The 22,441-nt window shown below is 41.8% G+C and overlaps 1 protein-coding gene across 1 annotated transcript in view; it reads right to left on the bottom strand.

The window, feature by feature from the left end:
- The window catches only part of CACNA2D3 (calcium voltage-gated channel auxiliary subunit alpha2delta 3), a 939,714-nt gene that overhangs the window by 251,407 nt on the left and 665,866 nt on the right, over nt 1-22,441 (bottom strand). Inside the window, 1 exon segment of the mRNA XM_054552049.2 lies at nt 1,592-1,609. Within this exon segment, the coding sequence (XP_054408024.1) occupies nt 1,592-1,609 (18 nt within the window).

Below are 22,441 nucleotides of genomic sequence, written 5' to 3' on the forward strand. Positions count from 1 at the left end.
TGAGGCCGAGGCGGGCAGATCACCTGAGGTCAGGAATTCAAGATCAGCCTGGCCAACATGGTGAAACCCTGTCTCTACTAAAAATACAAAAATAAGCCAAGTGCGGTGGCACATGTCTGTAGTTCCAGCTATTCAGGAGGCTGAGGCAGGAGAATCGATAGAACCCAGGAGGTGGAGGTTGCAGTGAGCCAAGATTGCACCATTGCCCTCCAGCCTGGGTGACACAGCGAGACTCTGTCTCAAAAAATAAAATAAAATAAAATTCTATGGCTGATGGCACCTCCAATTCATGAATTATCTTCTGTAACAGGAATACTTTGTATATGGATCAGTGGAAATTTGATGAATAAATGTCAATAAGTGGAAGCTGGTCCATTTTTAGGCACAGAATTTGTGAAGTCTCTCTACCAAAAAAATTCAAATGTAGGTAATTAAGAAAGCATGTCCTATCAAAGACATTGAGCCTTCCAAACAATCTGGAATTCTGACCACTTATTTACCCTGGAAGCTGTTGTGAGCCTTGAATACTTTAACTTTTAATGAAGTGTTCAGTCCTTTTGTGATGGCATTGAAGTGTAATCAAACATTACCACAAGCCAAGTCACACACTAGCATGCCTTGCCTTGTTTAAATACCTCAAATATATTTGAGTAATTGTGTAATGATTTCTAGGCCTCTGGTTGTCCATATGGTCTGAACAGACTGTCTTTAGTAGAGCAGTTGTGCTCTCTCTCAATGAGAAGGAACCAAATCATCTCTGCTCTAAACTGGAGAGCTTAGGAGATGCTGTTTAAATTTCAGGGTGGTACCCTACCTTAACTCTTGAAACACAACATCTGGCCCCCAGAAATTGCTGTGTCTTCCAGAAGTCTTGCTTATGTTTGTGAAACACACAAGAACAATGCAGCAGGCACTGAGTGACATATTTTCTGCCATAAATGTCCTTAGGATACAATGACATGCTATGAAGGTGACACAGCAAAGCCATCACTGCAATCACATGGAGTCTTTCTGGACAGGGAACATTCTGGATGGTGGAACTAGATCATCTCAGACAATGAGGACCAGTGAAAGGGTCTGGCCATTGGCAAGAAATCTGCTCTAATGGTCTCTGGGATGATAAGGCCAGCAAAGGAGCTGCTGATTTTTACAATTAATAAAATCCAAGAAGAGTTTTCAGCGATTTGGCTTAAGAGCCCCAAATTTAAACTTGGTTACCACGCCTTACTAATTATTCACATTATTTGTCTCCCTAAAAATTATCTCAGAGAAGGCCTGGAATGCTACATTGGAAGGAATGTGCCAAACTTATTCTTGACCTATTATTTGATAATTCTTAGAGAAACAGTTGGGCATGGTTCACCTCCCAATCACTGGCCACCATAGGGTCCTTTGGGGGGACTAACTCAGCAAAGGAGCAGTGGACAACCGAGTCTGCTGGCCTCTCTGTTCCTGCCCAACTTCAGGTTTCTGAAGCTGTGGAAAAAAACCATTTCACTGGTCATGAACAGTGCCAAATGTACAACACCATGGAGGCATGCATGACTCGTGAGTTCTGGGGGTGACTGGAATGTGACAGAAGAGAATTTACCTTTTGTGCCTGAGGGAGCTGAAGGGGGAAAACAAAACAAAACAAAAAAGAAAAAAGTTGATCATTATATAAGTAATTAAGATTAATGGTAAAGCTTCATTTTGTTGCCATTTGCAAATGGAGAAACCAAAATGGGGAGACAAGTGAAATAGAGGTAAAGCAAGTTATTTTTCAAAACAAAGCTACAGTGCTGATTATTTGACCTGCTTTCTGAATTTGTGGTATCAACAGATACTCTACGAGCTTTCCAGCATGTGTTTTGGGAATCACCACATCCAAAGCAGTTGGTAAGCTCCTATAAAGCTGGAACCGAGGCTCTTCTGTCCAGTGATCCGAAGGGCACAATTCCATGACCCAGTTCCTTCTTCCTTTGACCAGCAGTTTTCAACTGGATGAGGGCCATCTGGAGACATTTGGGGTTGTCAAAACTAGGGGGTGAAAGGGAAGGGAGCGAGAGCCGTTGGCCTCTAGAGGGTAGAGGCCAAGGGATACTGTGGTACATCTTACAATGCACAGGACAGTCCCCCACAAAAACAAACTGCCCAGCCCATATATCTATAGTGCCAAAGTTGAGAAACCCTGCTGTATATAAAGGTAAGACTGTCAGAAAAATGCTTGTTTTTAAAGTCAATTTTTCTTGCTTTGTAGCACATTAACTGTTCCCTTTATTGGTGGTTAAGGAAATATGCACAAGGATTTGTGCATTTAAAGTAAAGCTGATGTTCTAAGAACAAGGAAAAGGCAGTCAGACAATCCATAAAATAAGACATAACAGCTTTCCCAATGGCACAGGCGAGGTACTGAAATTAATAGGTATGTGGAAAAAGATGAACATTTACGAGACATATTTGTCTGTATTTCTGTGTTGAGAGTATTAGGCTATGGTTTAATGCCACAGTATTATGACTGCCATTATATCATGCAGTGTTTTTGAAAAGCATTTTTCTAATCTGGAATGGAATTAACATGATCCATGTGTTAAATACCCAATCTAAGAATTACATCATTACCAAGATTTACTTCTCATCATAGGGACTAACATCAAGTGTGAACTTGTCACCAGGCACTGTGTTACGTCTTTGCATTATCCCATTAAATCACAGCAACCCAATGCTAGGTATCCCTATTTTACAGAGGAACACTAAAATGGAACTTAAAGGTTAAGTAATTATACAATGTCCCATAGATAAAGAATCATAGGACTGTGCTGCCTGACTTTAGAACATACTAATTCAACTCAATTCACACATAAATAAAGACCCCAAACACTTGGGAATTGTGACAGTAGACCTGCTCTCTGTCTCTCTAGAGCTTATGACATCAGAAGTGCTAGAATATGCAAAGCAACTAAATCAGACATCTTAAGGTCTCCACTTGAATCATCGGACTTTCCCATTCTTTTTATTCTGGGAAGAATGCTTTCTCTTCTGATAAATGAAGACCAGGGCTCTCTTAAACTTGTCCTAAACGCCTGCCCCTGTGGATGCAGCCCACAAAGAGTAGAACCGAACAAACAAGATGTTTTGGATCTCAGAGATGTCTCCAAAATGGTATTGAGAATGTCTATGAAAAGCAGATTCCAACTTCTCCAACACTCAATTTCCAACACTTTTATCTTATACAGGTCTCCCAATTTAAGAAGACGGAAATACGAGGATGTTTTCCTGATTCGTTCCTCCTAGTTATGGCTGGAACTATTCAGAAAGGAAGCTCATAAGCTCCTCCAGTGCTTTTCAAGAGTTCAGAAAAAAATAGACCACGAGATGAGAAACTGAGTTTAAAATGAGGAATCACTTTTAAAAAAGTTTCACAAATATTAAACATCTTTTCACACAACAGGAAAGAAACCTTGGATACATGAACATTGTGGAATGAAAAATGTATATTTTCTTAGGAAAGCGTTTGTGTCAAATCACAGCTATGTCCTGTGAAAGCAAGGGGCCATGAGTATGACAAATGTTTGATGGACTGCAAAATAAATACCAAAGTGAAGCCCTCCACAAACTGCTGGACTTTGCAGGCCTCTCTGATAGGAGAGCTGCCCTCTCTCTCTCTCTCTATTTTATCTTTGTTGAGCAGGAAACACCTCTTTTTGACTCATCCATTTAAGCATATGGGAAGAAATCCTGGGAAGGAAAATGACAGACCAGGCCTTTGTGGTGATGTCCTCAGTTTAAGACTGCCCTCAACCTCCCCACAAAACATATATTTTCCTCAAGAAATAACTTAGGAGAACAAAGAGCAACTTTCCTACTGGAGCTTTTAAATAATGTAAATTACAGCTTGTGATGCCCTCACCAGGCTGGACCTCTCTGAAGGAGTCTCAGGGTAGAATAGTACACATTTAGATCAGATCCTCTGTGGCCACAGATGCTGCTGCTGGGAGCTGGCTCCCCAACACATCGTCACCCAGCATTCATGACATGCATGCAGGGCCTTGACCTAGGGGCCAGACCAGCCAGATACCTGCTCCGCTTTGGCCTCTGGCTCAAGTCTTGAGGCACATGCCTTCCAGCCTCTGGCCAGTGTGCTTGTCTGTAAAGTGGAATGATGGAGAGAGGGCTGGGGAAAGGCCAGGTCTTGGATGGCTGCTAGGTTTTACCTTGAGAACCAGCTCTGACTAATTAGCAATAGCTGGATGAAGGGCTATGTTGAGAAGGATTCTGAAGTCATGCCTGAGTTTCACTGGAAAGGATTTTATAACTGGCCAGGTGCGGTGGCTGACACCTGTAATCCCAGAACTTTGGGAAGTCAAGTTGGGCAGATTGCTTGAGTCCAGGAGTTTGAGACCAACCTGGGCAACATAGTGAAACTCCATCTCTACAAAAAATACAAAAAAATTAGCTGGGAATGGTGGCACATGCCTGTAGTCCCAGCTACTCGGGAGGCTGAGGTGGGGGGAATCAGCTGAGCCCAGGAGGTTGAGGCTGCTGTGAGCCCTGATAATGCCACTGCACTCCAGCCTGGGCAACAGTGAGATCCTGTCTCAAAAAAAAAAAAAAAGAATATTATAACCAAATAGCAGCATTTGTTATAAATAGGAAATGGCAAAACATTTCCCTGCGCTTTTTTTCCATAGTTCTGAGCACAACTCTAGTGACTATGTAATTTTTTCATGTAATGCCTTTCTATCCTGCTAGGTCACAAACTCTATGAGGGCAGAGAAAGCATCTTCCCCATACGTATATGTGTGAAGTCCTCTAACCTGTGACTGGTACTTCCCTTGTTAAACAAGCTACCTTATTACTAGGATATGCCCAGAGTTGATGCCAGGGAAACATAATTGGGGTAACTGCCTTGAATCCTTGAATCAACACCCCCCACCACCGTGTTAATCACCCAAGCTGATGGCCTTCAAGAGAAAAATATATCTGCTAGAAGAACAGATTTGAAACTCACATTCCCACATGCCTGGTATAGATGTCTGTCTATGAGTGATTGTCTCAGTGACCCCTGGATACGCAAAAAAACATCCTGGGCACTTCTCATCATGAGGCCCCAGATGAGGTCACATCTCTTCCTCAACACACCGGGGAGATGTTTTCTTCTTCAAAGCCACCTTGTCAGGCATTGCCAACCAGGCTCTGCCTTGCTAGATCTATTTCCTCATTTACTTCATGAGCGGTCTGGACAGGCAGCATTGGGTTCCTTCCTGGCCCACACCACAGATTGTAGGATTCTCTGTATAACTGAATACATCCTCAAGTCATTTTTCCAAAAGAAGGGTAAAGAAAAAAGTTGTGGTGTGCTGTGGGTTTATACACTCCTAAGAAAAAGCTGGGTGCAGGATACATTTCAGGTGACACCTCACATTCAAACATGGAGAATGTGTATTCAGAAGAGGAGGAAGGAGAAGAAATGATGAAGATTAAGGTGACAGCAATAACAGAAATAGTCACTGTTGATTGGACTTTTTCCTTAAACCAGGGACCTGGCTAAATGCTTGATCAGTTTTAACTCTTTTGCTTTTTGTAGTGAATCTCTGGATTAGATATTAGTATCTTCTCAGTTTATAAGTGAGGAAACAGACAATATTTAGAATGGTTAAGTATCTCACTAAGGTCACCTAGTCAGGAAATGTTCCTGTTGAAAGTCAAGGACAAGGCTCTGTGTGGACCCACGTCTGCTCCAACCAGTGCTACTTCTCACACGACCACACAATAGCAGCACAAATCTACACCCTCAAAGGACTTGGGGACCTCGTGGGCCATTCCATCTGGGCATCACCCAGAAGAGAAAGCAGGGATGAGAAATCCTGGCACGACTCCTTATGGAAGAGTCTGGATGGAGGACAGAGAACCCAGCCACCATGGTTTTCAATATGTGGTGTATCAGGTGGATGGTGCAGCATGAAGATTGTCCATGCTCTCTCTGGTCACAGACATTTGTTCTGTCCTCTCATCCTGGAGCTCTTCCTAAGACCCCTCTCCACCTGCCTGGCAAACACCTATTTCTCTGGTCAGTTGTCTGTGTCTCAAAGAAGACTTGTTTACCCTCTCTTGATATATGCTCTTTTCACAGGCCTTCATAGTACCACATACCTGCAATTGGTAGCAAAGTTATTGCCATGCTGCTTTTCTTTTTCGGTACCAGAAACCCTAATTTTAGCCAAACTTAGCTAAATGACTCTATTAAAGATAAAAGCAGTTAAATGGGTTCAGTCGTGGCCAATGAGGTATGCATAAATGTGGCTTTTCCAGATAGTGTCTTTAAAAGGACTCCCTCCATCCTACTGCCAAGAAGGTGAATGTGATGACTAGAGCTCTAGCAGTCATTCTGGCCTATGAGGTTATCTTAAGGCTAACAGCCATGCACTAGGATATTGAAGACAGCAGTAATGACAGGTGATTATGATAGCTGTGACATGCTATCCACCATTTGAAGTGCTTTACCTATATTAACTTACTGAAAACTCACAGAAATCTTATTAGGTAAGCTCTATTATTACTCCAATTCTGCAGATGTTGAAACTACAAGGTCACAAAGCCAGAGAGCAACAAAGACAGAATTTGAGAAGGAAGGCCAGTGAGGAGGCTATTGAATGGTCTAGATAAGAACTGACAGAGGCCGGGCACGGTGGCTCATGCCTGTGGTCCCAGAACTTTGGGAGGCTGAGGTGAGCAGATCACTCGAGATCAGGAGTTCGAGACCAGCCTGGCAAACATGGCGAAACCCTATCTCTACTAAAAATACAAAAAAATTAGTTGGGCATGGTGGAGCGTGCCTGTAATCCCAGCTACTTGGGAGGCTGAAGCAGGAGAATCGCTTGCACCTGGGAGGCGGAGGTTGCAGTGAGCCAAGATCACACCACTGCACTCCAGCCTGGGTGACAGAGTGAGATGCCATCTCAAAAAAAAAAGAACTGAGGGAGAACAGGATCAGCACACTGGTGGTGTGGAGGCAGCAGGCAATAGTCTGACCCTAGGTAGAGTTGAGAATCGAGATGATAGCCTGGATCATGATAGGAGAGACATAAAAGATGTGGCCAAGGTTTTGTCCTTGATAAATGCAAAAATAGAGCTGCCATTTACTGAGAAGATGACTATGGGAGAGGCATACTGAGAAGATGAGTATGGGAGAAGCACAGTTGAGGAAAAACACTAAGAGTTCAGTTTTGTCCAAAATTAAGAAAAGTTCAAGATGTCTCTTAGGATTGCAGGCAGAGGTGTAGGGTAGGCAGCTGGAAATATGAAGCTCATGTTCCAGGAGGAGGCCTGAGCTTGGTTACTGTCTGCACGTAGATGAGGTTACCGAAGGGGTGAGTGTAGGCAGAGGACAGTGAGAGCCCGGGACTCAATCGTGGACATCCCACCAGGGAGAGCCCATGTGATGAGATGGTACCAGCGCAGGCAACCTGTGAGGAACAACAGGTGAGGCACAAAGGAGATGTGAGGAAGAGCTTTGAGGCCCTGATAAAGGTATTTCAAAAAGAAAAATACTCACCGAGCAGAGGGACATGTTTTTGTTTTAATTCTCCTAATTCACTTCATTTCTACCTCAGAGTTTCACACAGAGCCATGGGGGTGACTGAGGGGACATCTAGAGCTCTAGCTCAACGAAGTTCCAAACTTGAGTGGACTCTTTTTCAAAAATAAAACTCCAATTAAAGATCTATTGATCAAAACAACACACTTCACTGGGAAATATGTAAAGACCAAATAGGAAACAAAGTATTTTCCTGCCAACTGTGGAAAACAAAAAAAGCCTGGCCTACATATGTTTATTCCATTTGTAAAACTGGCCCGTTGCCTCGGGCCTCATGAATGAATGATCAATCCCTGCTTGCTGCTAAGGTTCTGTGTGTTCATTTTTTTCCTTGTGGATGCTTGCATGTATAATCTTCCATTCTTCTTCATTAAGCAATGTGAATAAAGATCCCTACTCTACTATAGAGCAAAGAAAGTTCTGTTAAATGGCTCAAACTCTAAAACCTATGCCAAGGGGTCTCTGATGAGCTAAGATTTGGCAGTGCAGGTTCTGTCTCACATCCTTCCACTTCTGCCACCCCACACCAAGCCACCACCGCTGCTCATCTGGTCTCTCCAGATTCACTCCTGCCCTCCAATCCAATCCTTCCTTTACATGGCACCCAGAATGATCTGAAAGTATAAGCCTGGTACTTGGCAAGCTGTCCTTCAAATTTCACTTGCCTTAAAGCCTTTGTGGGGCTCTTTCCTCTGATTGGTTAATGCTCTGTGCCCTCAACTCCACGTCAATTCTCTGACTACCCCACTTCCCTGCTTCACTGATTCCCTACCCATGTGTCAGATCTCAGCTCTGATGGCACCTCTTCTGGCAGGTGTTATTATCTCTACCCCAAGTGTCTTTCTATAGTATCATCTTGTTTATTCCTGTCTTAGCATTTGTTGCACTGTGTAATCTTCCTCTTTACTTGTTTAGGTTTTTTGATGACCTCTCCATATAAGATCTACTGAGGGACTGTATCTTTCTTATTCATTGTTGTATTCCTAGGGACTAGACTTATGCCTGGCCCTTGATAAGAATTAAGTGTATATTTGTTGAAAAGAAGGAAGGAAGGAAAGAGGAAAATGGGAAAGAAAGAAAAAAAGATCAGGAAGGGAGGGAGAGAAAAAGAAAAAAAGGAAGCGGGGAGAGGAAGGAGGAAAGGGAAGTAAGGGAGGAAGAGAGGAAGAAAGAAGGAAGGGAGGGAGGGGAAGAAAGAATGAAAGAAAGAATGGAAGAAAGAAAGAAGGAAGGAAGGAAAGAAAGAAAGAAAGAGAAGAAAGAGAAAGAGAGAAAGGAAGGAAGGAAGGAAGAAAGGAAGAGAGAAAGGAGAGCAGAAGGAAAGGAAGGAGAAGAAAGAAGGAAGAAACGAAGAAGCAATGAAGGAAGGAGGGCTTTGGAGCTTGGTAGACCAGCTTTCAAATACAACCTCTACCACTTAGTAGCCATAAGAACCTGGACAACAATATAGCGTCTTTGAACTCTAGAGGTCTCATCTGTAAAACAGTAGTAATAACATTATTTCATGAGATTAATGTGAGGATTAAACGAGCTAGGGCATACTGAGTCTTTACAAAAACAACTGGCCCATAACAGTTGCTGTTTTTATCCCTTGATTTCATAACCTCCAGAGTATTTAGGGCTGGCTCCAATCTGATAGCGTATGAGAGGTTACAGTAATCACCAACCTCATGGTCCACAGGTGACCCTACAGACCTGGTATCAGAACCCCTCTCACTGAGCCATTGCTGCATCACAGTGGGTTAGTGAAGAAATGATAGGGTCTGAGCAAGGTACATTAGGCAGAGTGTGACTCCTATCTCTAATAATAGTGTTATTACTACAATTTTACAGATGAGAAATCTAGAACACTTGTTTCTTTATGTTCATTATCTAACCCCTTTCCTTCAGAGTGTCCCTTGACCTGGGTAAGAGGCCAAGCCCCATAATGTGGACATCACCCAGACCCAAGTCATCAACTCAACTCATCGCTTTCCCTTGGCCACAGCAATTGGCTCAGGGTAGACGTGTGACCTAATCTAGTCTAATCGAGACTTTTCAGTTACACCCCTCTCCCATTTTTCCCCTGCTAGCTTTCCTCTTGACTAGAATCTGAGAAGAAAGACCTAGAACTAAACTACCGGGGACAGATCATCAAATAAGCCTGAGAGTGAAGTCAACAGCAGGGAGGGCACAGCAGTGACACGGCAGAGCTCAGCACCCATGGTGTCTTCTGACCCCACATCCATGAGACCTAGCTTCTAATGGCTTTCAGCTGAGTACAAGCTATTGGGGCATCTTGAGTGAACTGAATTTTTCTTACTATTTTCATAGAAACTTGCAGCTGGCTATATCTTAGGTACACACCATGGCAGATCACAACTAGATTTTACTCGTACAAACAAAGGGATTCAACAAAATATTTCTGTAACTGTTTGCTCAGCTTCAAAAATACTCAGGAGTAATTTCCTCAAAAGATTTCCAATGCTATGCATGAAATTTCCTTACAAACACATGGGGCATCATATTTCTCCAAAGTCTAGAAGCTATTCTGGTTTTTATAATAATATTGGATAGGTCAGGGATACAAAAGGTATCTCTCTGAATATCCTTCTCCTTGGAATCTTCTGCCCTCCCTACCCCAGCTTTCCCATGAGTGCCAGTCTGCTACTTCCTTCACTCCACATTCCTTCTCTAGCTCTTTAAATGTGGGCACCCTGTTGCTCACTCCATAATCCCTAATTGAGTGACCTCCCCCAGTTGCATGGCTTCAGCTAACCTCTTGCCATTATGGTGATGTTGAAGCAGGAGGAGGAGGAAAGAGCAGGAACAGAGGTAGAGAGATAACCCTGCAGGGGGGAAGATAAGATAAAAACAGGGTCCATAAAAGCAAACAAACATAGCTGACTTTACTACTTTAAAACTATTCATGTCCTCATTCTGATTTTCGCTGCATATCAGTAAGTCCTTCCAATTTTGTTGGAAAGACTTATGGGTAAATTGGTATCTATGTATTCCAAATTTTCTTGCTTTTATGAAATTGGGTATTATCTTACCAGGACATACATAATTTAATAGTGATTTCTCAATCTCTAGTTTGGGGTATGGATGGGACTTCAATTTTTTTTTTTTTCTTCCAACGGTATGTTTAAAAGCAAGGAAAAGATGAACAGAAAGACCCTTCTTGGCAACACATATACTTTCCTAAGTGTTTCTTTTTAAAAATCACACAAGTGGGGAGGAGGAGCCAAGATGGCCGAATAGGAACAGCTCCGGTCTACAGCTCCCAGCGCGAGCGACGCAGAAGACGGGTGATTTCTGCATTTCCATCTGAGGTACCGTGTTCATCTCACTAGGGAGTGCCAGACAGTGGGCGCAGGTCAGTGGGTGAGCGCACCGTGCGCCAGCCGAAGCAGGGGCGAGGCATTGCCTCACTCGGGAAGCGCAAGGGGTCAGGGAGTTCCCCTTCCAGAGGTGACAGACGGCACCTGGAAAATCGGGCCACTCCCACCCGAATACTGTGCTTTTCCGACGGGCTTAGGAAACGGTGCCCCAGGAGAGTATAGCCCGCACCTGGCTCAGAGGGTCCTACGCCCACGGAGTCTCGCTGATTGCTAGCACAGCAGTCTGAGATCAAGCAGCAAGTCGGCAGCGAGGCTGGGGGAGGGGCGCCCGCCATTGCCCAGGCTCGCTTAGGTAAACAAAGCAGCCTGGAAGCTTGAACTGGGTGGAGCCCACCACAGCTCAAGGAGGCCTGCCTGCCTCTGTAGGCTCCACCTCTGGGGGCAGGGCACAGACAAACAAAAAGACAGCAGTAACCTCTGCAGACTTAAATGTCCCTGTCTGACAGCTGTGAGGAGAGCAGTGGTTCTCCCAGCACGCAGCTGGAGATCTGAGAACGGGCTGACTGCCTCCTCAAGTGGGTCCCTGACCCCTGACCCCTGAGCAGCCTAACTGGGAGGCACCCCCCAGCAGGGGCAGACTGACACCTCACACGGCCGGCCAGGTACTCCAACAGACCTGCAGCTGAGGGTTCTGTCTGTTAGAAGGAAAACTAACAGAAAGGACATCCACACCAAAAACCCATCTGTACATCACCATCATCAAAGACCAAAAGTAGATAAAACCACAAAGATGGGGAAAAAACAGAGCAGAAAAACTGGAAACTCTAAAAACCAGAGTACCTCTCCTCCTCCAAAGGAACGCAGTTCCTCACCAGCAACGGAACAAAGCTGGACGGAGAATGACTTTGACGAGCTGAGAGAAGAAGGCTTCAGACGATCAAATTACTCCGAGCTACGGGAGGATATTCAATCCAAAGGCAAAGAAGTTGAAAACTTTGAAAAAAATTTAGAAGAATGTATAACTAGAATAACCAATACAGAGAAGTGCTTAAAGGAGCTGATGGAGCTGAAAACCAAGGCTCGAGAACTACGTGAAGAATGCAGAAGCCTCAGGAGCCGATGCGATCAAATGGAAGAAAGGGTATCAGCCCTGGAAGATGAAATGAATGAAATGAAGCGAGAAGGGAAGTTTAGAGAAAAAAGAATAAAAAGAAACGAGCAAAGCCTCCAAGAAATGTGGGACTATGTGAAAAGACCAAATCTACGTCTGATTGGTGTACCTGAAAGTGATGGGGAGAATGGAAACAAGTTGGAAAACACTCTGCAGGATATTATCCAGGAGAACTTCCCCAATCTAGCAAGGCAGGCCAACATTCAGATTCAGGAAATACAGAGAACGCCACAAAGATACTCTTCGAGAAGAGCAACTCCAAGACACATAATTGTCAGATTCACCAAAGTTGAAATGAAGGAAAAAATGTTAAGGGCAGCCAGAGAGAAAGGACGGGTTACCATCAAAGGGAAGCCCATCAGACTAACAGCGGATCTCTCGGCAGAAACCCTACAAGCCAGAAGAGAGTGGGGGCCAATATTCAACATTCTTAAAGAAAAGAATTTTCAACCCAGAATTTCATATCCTGCCAAACTAAGCTTCATAAGTGAAGGAGAAATAAAATACTTTACAGACAAGCAAATGCTGAGAGATTTTGTCACCACCAGGCCTGCCCTAAAAGAGCTCTTGAAGGAAGTGCTAAACATGGAAAGGCACAACCGGTACCAGCCACTGCAAAATCATACCGAAATGTAAAGACCATTGAGACTAGGAAGAGACTGCATCAACTAACGAGCAAAACATCGAGCTAACATCATAATGACAGGATCAAATTCACACATAACAATATTAACTTTAAATGTAAATGGACTAAATGGTCCAATTAAACGACACAGACTGGCAAATTGGATAAAGACTCAAGACCCATCAGTGTGCTGTATTCAGGAAACCCATCTCACGTGCAGAGACACACATAGGCTCAAAATAAAAGGATGGAGGAAGATCTACCAAGCAAATGGAAAACAAAAAAAGGCAGGGGTTGCAATCCTAGTCTCTGATAAAACAGACTTTAAACCAACAAAGATCAAAAGAGACAAAGAAGGCCATTACATAATGGTAAAGGGATTAATTCAACAAGAAGAGCTAACTATCCTAAATATATATGCACCCAATACAGGAGCACCCAGATTCATAAAGCAAGTCCTGAGTGACCTACAAAGAGACTTAGACTCCCACACATTAATAATGGGAGACTTTAACACCCCACTGTCAACATTAGACAGATCAACGAGACAGAAAGTCAACAAGGATACCCAGGAATTGAACTCAGCTCTGCACCAAGCAGACCTAATAGACATCTACAGAACTCTCCACCCCAAATCAACAGAATATACATTTTTTTCAGCACCACACCACACCTATTCCAAAATTGACCATATCCTTGGAAGTAAAGCTCTCCTCAATAAATGTAAAAGAACAGAAATTGTAACAAACTGTCTCTCAGATCACAGTGCAATCAAGCTAGAACTCAGGATTAAGAATCTCACTCAAAACCGCTCAACTACGTGGAAACTGAACAACCTGCTCCTGAATGACTACTGGGTACATAACGAAATGAAGGCAGAAATAAAGATGTTCTTTGAAACCAACGAGAACCAAGACACAACATACCAGAATCTCTGGGATGCATTCAAAGCAGTGTGTAGAGGGAAATTTATAGCACTAAATGCCCACAAGAGAAAGCAGGAAAGATCCAAAATTGACACCCTAACATCACAATTAAAAGAACTAGAAAAGCAAGAGCAAACACATTCAAAAGCTAGCAGAAGGCAAGAAATAACTAAAATCAGAGCAGAACTGAAGGAAATAGAGACACAAAAAACCCTTCAAAAAATTAATGAATCCAGGAGCTGGTTTTTTGAAAGGATCAACAAAATTGATAGACCGCTAGCAAGATTAATAAAGAAAAAAAGAGAGAAGAATCAAATAGATGCAATAAAAAATGATAAAGGGGATATCACCACCGATCCCACAGAAATACAAACTACCATCAGAGAATATTACAAACACCTCTATGCAAATAAACTAGAAAATCTAGAAGAAATGGATAAATTCCTCAACACATACACCCTCCCAAGACTAAACCAAGAAGAAGTTCAATCTCTGAATAGACCAATAACAGGAGCTGAAATTATGGCAATAATCAATAGCTTACCAACCAAAAAAAGTCCAGGACCAGATGGGTTCACAGCCGAATTCTACCAGAGGTACAAGGAGGAGCTGGTACCATTCCTTCTGAAACTATTCCAATCAATAGAAAAAGAGGGAATCCTCCCTAACTCATTTTATGAGGCCAGCATCATCCTGATACCAAAGCCTGGCAGAGACACAACAAAAAAAGAGAATTTTAGACCAATATCCTTGATGAACATTGATGCAAAAATCCTCAATAAAATACTGGCAAACAGAATCCAGCAGCACATCAAAAAGCTTATCCACCATGATCAAGTGGGCTTCATCCCTGGGATGCAAGGCTGGTTCAATATACGCAAATCAATAAATGTAATCCAGCATATAAACAGAACCAAAGACAAAAACCACATGATTATCTCAATAGATGCAGAAAAGGCCTTTGACAAAATTCAACAACCCTTCATGCTAAAAACTCTCAATAAATTAGGAATTGATGGGACGTATCTCAAAATAATAAGAGCTATTTATGACAAACCCACAGCCAATATCATACTGAATGGGCAAAAACTGGAAGCATTCCCTTTGAAAACTGGCACAAGACAGGGATGCCCTCTCTCGCCACTTCTATTCAACATAGTGTTGGAAGTTCTGGCCAGGGCAATTAGGCAGGAGAAGGAAATCAAGGGTATTCAATTAGGAAAAGAGGAAGTCAAATTGTCCCTGTTTGCAGATGACATGATAGTATATCTAGAAAACCCCATTGTCTCAGCCCAAAATCTCCTTAAGCTGATAAGCAACTTCAGCAAAGTCTCAGGATACAAAATCAATGTGCAAAAATCACAAGCATTCTTATACATCAATAACAGACAAACAGAGAGCCAAATCATGAGTGAACTCCCATTCACAATTGCTTCAAAGAGAATAAAATACCTAGGAATCCAACTTACAAGGGATGTGAAAGACCTCTTCAAGGAGAACTACAAACCACTGCTCAAGGAAATAAAAGAGGATACAAACAAATGGAAGAACATTCCATGCTCATGGGTAGGAAGAATCAATATCATGAAAATGGCCATACTGCCCAAGGTAATTTATAGATTCAATGCCATCCCCATCAAGCTACCAATGACTTTCTTCACAGAATTGGAAAAAACTACTTTAAAGTTCATATGGAACCAAAAAAGAGCCCGCATCGCCAAGTCAATCCTAAGCCAAAAGAACAAAGCTGGAGGCATCACGCTACCTGACTTCAAACTATACTACAAGGCTACAGTAACCAAAACAGCATGGTACTGGTACCAAAACAGAGATATAGATCAATGGAACAGAACAGAGCCGTCAGAAATAATGCCACATATCTACAACCATCTGATCTTTGACAAACCTGAGAAAAACAAGAAATGGGGAAAGGATTCCCTATTTAATAAATGGTGCTGGGAAAACTGGCTAGCCATATGTAGAAAGCTGAAACTGGATCCCTTCCTTACACCTTATACAAAAATCAATTCAAGATGGATTAAAGACTTAAATGTTAGACCTAAAACCATAAAAACCCTAGAAGAAAACCTAGGCAATACCATTCAGGACATAGGCATGGGCAAGGACTTCATGTCTAAAACACCAAAAGCAATGGCAACAAAAGCCAAAATTGACAAATGGGATCTAATTAAACTAAAGAGCTTCTGCACAGCAAAGGAAACTACCATCAGAGTGAACAGGCAACCTACAAAATGGGAGAAAATTTTCGCAACCTACTCATCTGACAAAGGGCTAATATCCAGAATCTACAATGAACTCCAACAAATTTACAAGAAAAAAACAAACAACCCCATCAAAAAGTGGGCAAAGGACATGAACAGACACTTCTCAAAAGAAGACATTTATGCAGCCAAAAGACACATGAAAAAATGCTCACCATCACTGGCCATCAGAGAAATGCAAATCAAAACCACAATGAGATACCATCTCACACCAGTTAGAATGGCAATCATTAAAAAGTCAGGAAACAACAGGTGCTGGAGAGGGTGTGGAGAAATAGGAACACTTTTACACTGTTGGTGGGACTGTAAACTAGTTCAACCCTTGTGGAAGTCAGTGTGGTGATTCCTCAGGGATCTAGAACTAGAAATTCCATTCGACCCAGCCATCCCATTACTGGGTATATACCCAAAGGACTATAAATCATGCTGCTATAAAGACACATGCACACGTATGTTTATTGCGGCATTATTCACAATAGCAAAGACTTGGAACCAACCCAAATGTCCAACAATGATAGACTGGATTAAGAAAATGTGGCACATCTACACCATGGAATACTATGCAGCCATAAGAAATGATGAGTTCATGTCCTTTGTAGGGACATGGATGAAATTGGAAATCATCATTCTCAGTAAACTATCGCAAGAACAAAAAACCAAACACCGCATATTCTCACTCATAGGTGGGAATTGAACAATGAGAACACATGGACACAGGAAGGGGAACATCACACTTCAGGGACTGTTGTGGGTTGGGGGGAGGGGGGAGGGATAACATTGGGAGATATACCTAATGCTAGATGACGAGTTGGTGGGTGCAGCGCACCAGCATGGCACATGTATACATATGTAACTAACTGCACATTGGGCACATGTACCATAAAACCTAAAGTATAATAATAATAATAATAATAATTACAATAAAAGAAAAAAAAAAAAAAAAAAAAAAAAATGAACAATTAAAAAAAAAAAAAAAAAAAAAAAAAAAAAATCACACAAGTGATGCCAGTTTTTTGTAGAAAATTAGATATAAAAGATAGGCCAAAAAAAGACATTTAAAGCTCCCTATCATGCTAATATCCACCGCTGATCTCAATTAACTTCATGTTAAATGACTTTATGATATTTAAATTATTTGAATATGTAATAAGTTACTTATTAAATTTCTTATTATTAGAGATCTAGGCTGTCACTAACATGAATGACACGGTATTCATGTCAATAAAAGATATTCCAGTAATTTTAAAATACAGATTATCTGGATAAGCCCTTCCCAGGGTCCAAATGAGTTAAAGGCATACAGAATATGAAACTTCAAAATTCCTGAATGGCCAAGTGGCTAGCTCTGCTACAGCTCTACTAAGAGCACCACACCATCCACCACACTAGATTAGTTAGCAGCAATCTGGACTGGTCACTGAAGGTCAGATTTTCAAACTTAATTTTGAATGAAAAGATCTGGAGTTTTTGTTCTAGCAGTACAGCCCTGCCTAGATGAAAGGCAAGCCTGCATAAATTACTCACTTGATGGCAGACATTCTTTGAGATGCTGAAAAATGTGGATTATTAATGGGCAGACCAGAACAAGTCTCATGTTACATATAGCTAAGGAGTATCAATGGAGGGAAGGCCCCAGACATTTTGCTCATTATAATGTCCTGAAAATTCTCACAATAAGAAGCCATTTCTCATCAAGCTTGCACTCTGCATTGTATCTGAAAAATAAGGTTCCAATTAAAATTGTCATTCTTCAGCCTTATTGTGGGTGATCATCTGGCTGAAAAGTGATCTGAATTGGAGCTTTGGTAATGTGGGGGAGCTGGAGGTTCTGCCAGTTCTCTGTGAGAATGCAGACTGGTAGAACCAGATGGAAATTTGGCAAAGTCCAGATAAAACTACAATAAGGATGCATTTGTATTTCCTGCTTGAAAATTATATTGGTCCCCATGGCAGTCCAGGGTCTAACGACATAAAGGGATTCATCGAAGGCAGCAGTGTAGATTAAGGAGGGTCTGATATGGAAGGAAGCTCTTTTCTGCAGCATTCATTTTGGAAATATCCAAACAGGATGCAAAGCCACTCAGACCTTCTCCTGAACTCCCACCCTACCAGTGTCACTTTTCAACATTGTGACTGCTTCCAGTTGGATGCTCTAAGCTGCTGGTTTTAATTAAAACTTAATTTGCAAAAAAATGTTTCATAATTTATGCATGTCATGTAATTCCTCTGAGATTGTGAGCTTGGAGCCAATGTAGGTCCATATAAGGAAACACTATGCCGAGAAAGTTAGGGGAGGAAAGGGACAGAGGAAGAGAAGTACCAATGGGGACACAGTAGAGGAAGGTACTGATACTTCCTTTCAGCCTCCTGTCAACCTGGCTCTGCAGCCACCTGGGACAGACATGGGACTTGCTGTGTGAGGCAGACAGCCTGTTTGGCAGGTTATAGACATAGAGAACCCAGAGAGTCAATAATGGCCAGAATGGTCCTCCAAGGAAAACCTCACCAGAGGAGATGGGAGCCAAAGAACTTGAAACTCTCCAAAAAGATGAAAGGGTCTTCATATTCCCTACAGAAGGCAGCATTAAAATCCCTCAGAAGAAAATTAGTGAAAACTCAAGAGTCTGCAATGAAGCCATTACTTCACTTAACAGATGTCTTCAAGAGAGAACTTGCAGAGATCTGACAAACTGCTGAACCACAAAGAAATCTGTATAGTAACTTAACTAGAAATACCGGGCCCCCAAGAATGACAAACAGAAAGAACTTCCCCCAACACATACACTTTGTTCATTGGAAATTGAACAAAATCTTCAGTCATCCTCCATGTCTGCAGTGGGAAGAGTATATAAACAGTTTTTGTCATAGCAAAAAATACCAAAGGTGGCAGAATCAAATAAATATGCAATCTACACACTCACAAAGCAAGAGGCACTATGCTGGTGCCATATTTTTTAGCCACAGAACTGGTCTATAATATAAAAACAACTATTAGCCTGAAATAAGTACAACTCCAGGCATTTCTGCTATGATATGATACATATCAGTGAGAAACCTCACCTTCTGTAAAATTGCACACTAAAAATAACAGAACGTATGGGAACAATAGGATTAGGACAGACAGCTCAAACTCTTAGAAACTTGGTAACCACAACACCAAACAAAAACAATCACTACTTTCATAAACTATTAGCACAATTAAAATGACACATTGTTTTTGATTAAAAAATTAAATTACTTTATCATTTTTTAAAGAAGGAGTCAATAACTTGAAGGCAGGAGGTTTAAGGAAGAGTTGAGGCAGCTGAGTAATGGAGCAAGGGCAAAAGGCTCAGGTCTGCGGTGAAACAAACAGGGAATATGTCCAAGACAGAACATGTGACCAGCTGGAGCCCAGAGGAAGATTTAAGTGAAAAACTCTCATGTGCTGAAACGTGCCTCTCTGCAGGCTGCTGCTCGCTACTGAGTTGGTATACTCTGCTTTTACCTGTTGCTTCCTCAGTGGTGCAAAACTCTAGCAGTCCAGGAAAAATGCCGTATGACCCAGTGAGATTCTGTCTTATAATAACATCATTCTCTATTTACCAATTACGTGGGAGCTAATTCACATTACAGAAACACATGCTATAGTGGAAGAGGTGACATTCTTCTTACTAAACTCTGGTCCATTCTTTTTTTTGAGATGGAGTCTCGCCCTGTCACCCAGGCTGGAGTGCAGTGGCATGATCTTGGCTCACTGTAACCTCTGCCTCTTGGGTTCAAGCGATTCTCCTGCCTCAACCTCCTGAGTAGCTGGGACTACAGGTACATGCCACCATGCCTGGCTATTTTTTTTTTTTTTGTATTTTTAGTAGAGATGGGGTTTCATCCTGTTGGCCAGCGTGGTCTCAATCTCCCGACCTCGCGATCCACCTGCCTCAGCCTCCCAAAGTGCTGGGATTACAGATGTGGGCCACCGGGCCTGGTCTGGTCCATTCTTTTCGTAGAAAATGACACTATGTAAAGACATTGGGGTAAAATAGCTTTAACATTCTTGGTAGCCATAATGAAGAATTACAAAGTTTGAGAAGTTTAATACTCAAAAAGCAGCAAAGCTATGAATTTTCTAAGACAGATAATATCTGATCACTTTATAATACAGTAGCTGAAGTGAGTAATATTTTAAGTGTCACACTTTTCACAGGATTTTCAAAGTTGGAGAGGGGGCACCTATCAAAGGTGTGGGACCTTCTAAGATAAAATATAATATTACAAAGCAGATCTTCCAGATTTCTCAAGCAACTTCCTGGAGTCTATATTTGCTTCCTTATTTGGCTTTCCTATTTTTACTTAACGATAATGGAGCTTTACATTTGCATAGCAATGGTTTAGTTTGCAAACAGGTTTTTAGATGTAAGAGCTCTAAGGTGAACATCACATAGCTATCATAAGGTTTATAGAAGTCTTTTTTATTAAGGGAGTCACTGAGAGAATGGCAAAAAGGTGTGCAAAAGCTCTGGAACTCATCTTTAGAGGACATTACAAACCCAAGAAGTCACACAATCAGGAAGGTGCTTTAAATATCTTTATCATGTTTTGTGCTTTGCTATGTCTCAAGTTAAAAAACTTCAAAAAGAACTTGCAAAAGTGAAATGGCTCAAAAATGGGGGTGGTGGGGAGACCAAAAAAGCTGTATGATACCATATGATACTGTCATATCTTCCACAACTTTAAATGCTGTCCTCAGATTTTATGGCTGAATTGTAAGCCTCTCAAAATAGTGGTTTTGTGTAGAGAGGCTTCCCTAAAGATAGTTAATCACAGTGACACGGGCTTCTACCACCTACTGAAATTGTACAATAGGAGGTGGCCACAGGAAAGGCAAATGCCAGGTTCATCATTGTGTTCTTCTATCTCCTTGGCTGCATGATTACTGTTAGAACATTCCTGAACAAAGAGAAATACATTCCTGGGAAACACTGTCTCAGTATATCATCAGCCAGGGGAAGAAAGACAACCCTATGTCTCTTGTTGATCTAGAACTTACCCTAGAAACAAAAGAAACAATGTCACTTTAGCTTGTTCCAGTGTAAACTTACCAATGGCTGCCTTCAAGACAGAGAGCATCATTTAGCAATCACAAGTGGTCTGATGACAACAGTCCATCTTCTAGGGTCACTTGAAAGATGATCTTAAAGAATCCCACGTTAAAAAGCTGTCTGCTCTAACTAACTGGCTCAGGAGTATAATTCAGAAGACAGCTCTGGAGAAGCATCTCCAGAAGAATGGGTTCCCTGTTGCTCTTGAAAACAGCTGCTACTCCAGAAGAATGGGTTCCCTGTTGCTCTTGAAAACAGCTGCTACAGCTGATGAAATGATGCCTTCACGGAGCTCTGTGGCAGCCCTATCTCTACGTAAACTCAAAGGTTCAATTTTGTCCTTCCATTTCCTTACTCCTATGAAAAATGTAATAAGCTATTAAATAAAAGTAAGTGACTGTGTAGCTCTTTTATCCATGAAGTCTGTGTCTCACGAAAGTGAACACAGTAAATGGCCAGTCCAGAGTAGAGGTGTGAGCTGTGGGAGACAGACAGTCCTCTGTGAGATGCTCCTGATTAGAGAATCCTTCAGGGAACTCTCAGCTCTATGATTTTAGTCTGTGAAGAATGCTGTGATTCTAGTCTAAGTGAAGTTCTTTTCTTGGGAAAATTTAGGAACACTTCATTCTCTTACATATTGTTTTTACCTTGGCCCATCAGTAAATATATATTATGTTCACTGGGTCAGAGAAAGAACTACCAAAGCCATGTGTTGCCTGATATTAGTTCTCTTTGTGCACATAAGCACTTCTCAAAGTCAAGACTGGATCCAGTGGCTAACAATGAGAACTCACACATGCTGAATGCTTACTCCAAGGCAGGCCAGGTGCTAAGGGATCTATGCATGCTCATAGAAAACCCCCTGAGAACTCTAGGGTTCAAGTACAATTATCTTCACTCTGCAGATGAGGACACTGAGACTGACTCCAAAGCCTGTTTTTTGATCTGATAGTATAACCAAGTCAAATAGTCTGGCTGGTCTTTCCCTAAAAACTTAAAGTAATCTGTTAATGGATAATGAAGGGAATACAAGGTAAAAATAAAAATGAAGTGGTATGCTTGTAGACTAGCAGAGAGCTTTGTTCTCCACTCAAGCCTGTTGACATACTGACTACCATACCACTTCAGGCTTATTTTGGTCCTGTGTGAAAGAGAGGTCTGTTAATATGCTGGGATTGCTGATTCTCTCAAACTACATTTTGTTCCCCAGCCCCCAAGTCTGGGGTTCGGCAATCTTCAAGCACACTTTGCCAAACACATGTTCCTATAATTTTGAAATCTATGTGTATTTTCAGTGGAATTTTTCATGCTGCTGATTAATTACAATTAAATCATGAAATAGAGTAACTCTTATCAAATATCGGTATTTCCTACTGGTGTTTGCAATTCAATGGGAATTTCTTCTCTTAGAATAGAAAGTCAGATCTTATCAGTGGCTCTTGGGCCCAAAACTCAAAGAG

This window comes from Pongo abelii, chromosome 2, assembly GCF_028885655.2.
Source record: "Pongo abelii isolate AG06213 chromosome 2, NHGRI_mPonAbe1-v2.0_pri, whole genome shotgun sequence".
In the NCBI taxonomy this organism is placed as follows: Eukaryota; Metazoa; Chordata; class Mammalia; order Primates; family Hominidae; genus Pongo; species Pongo abelii.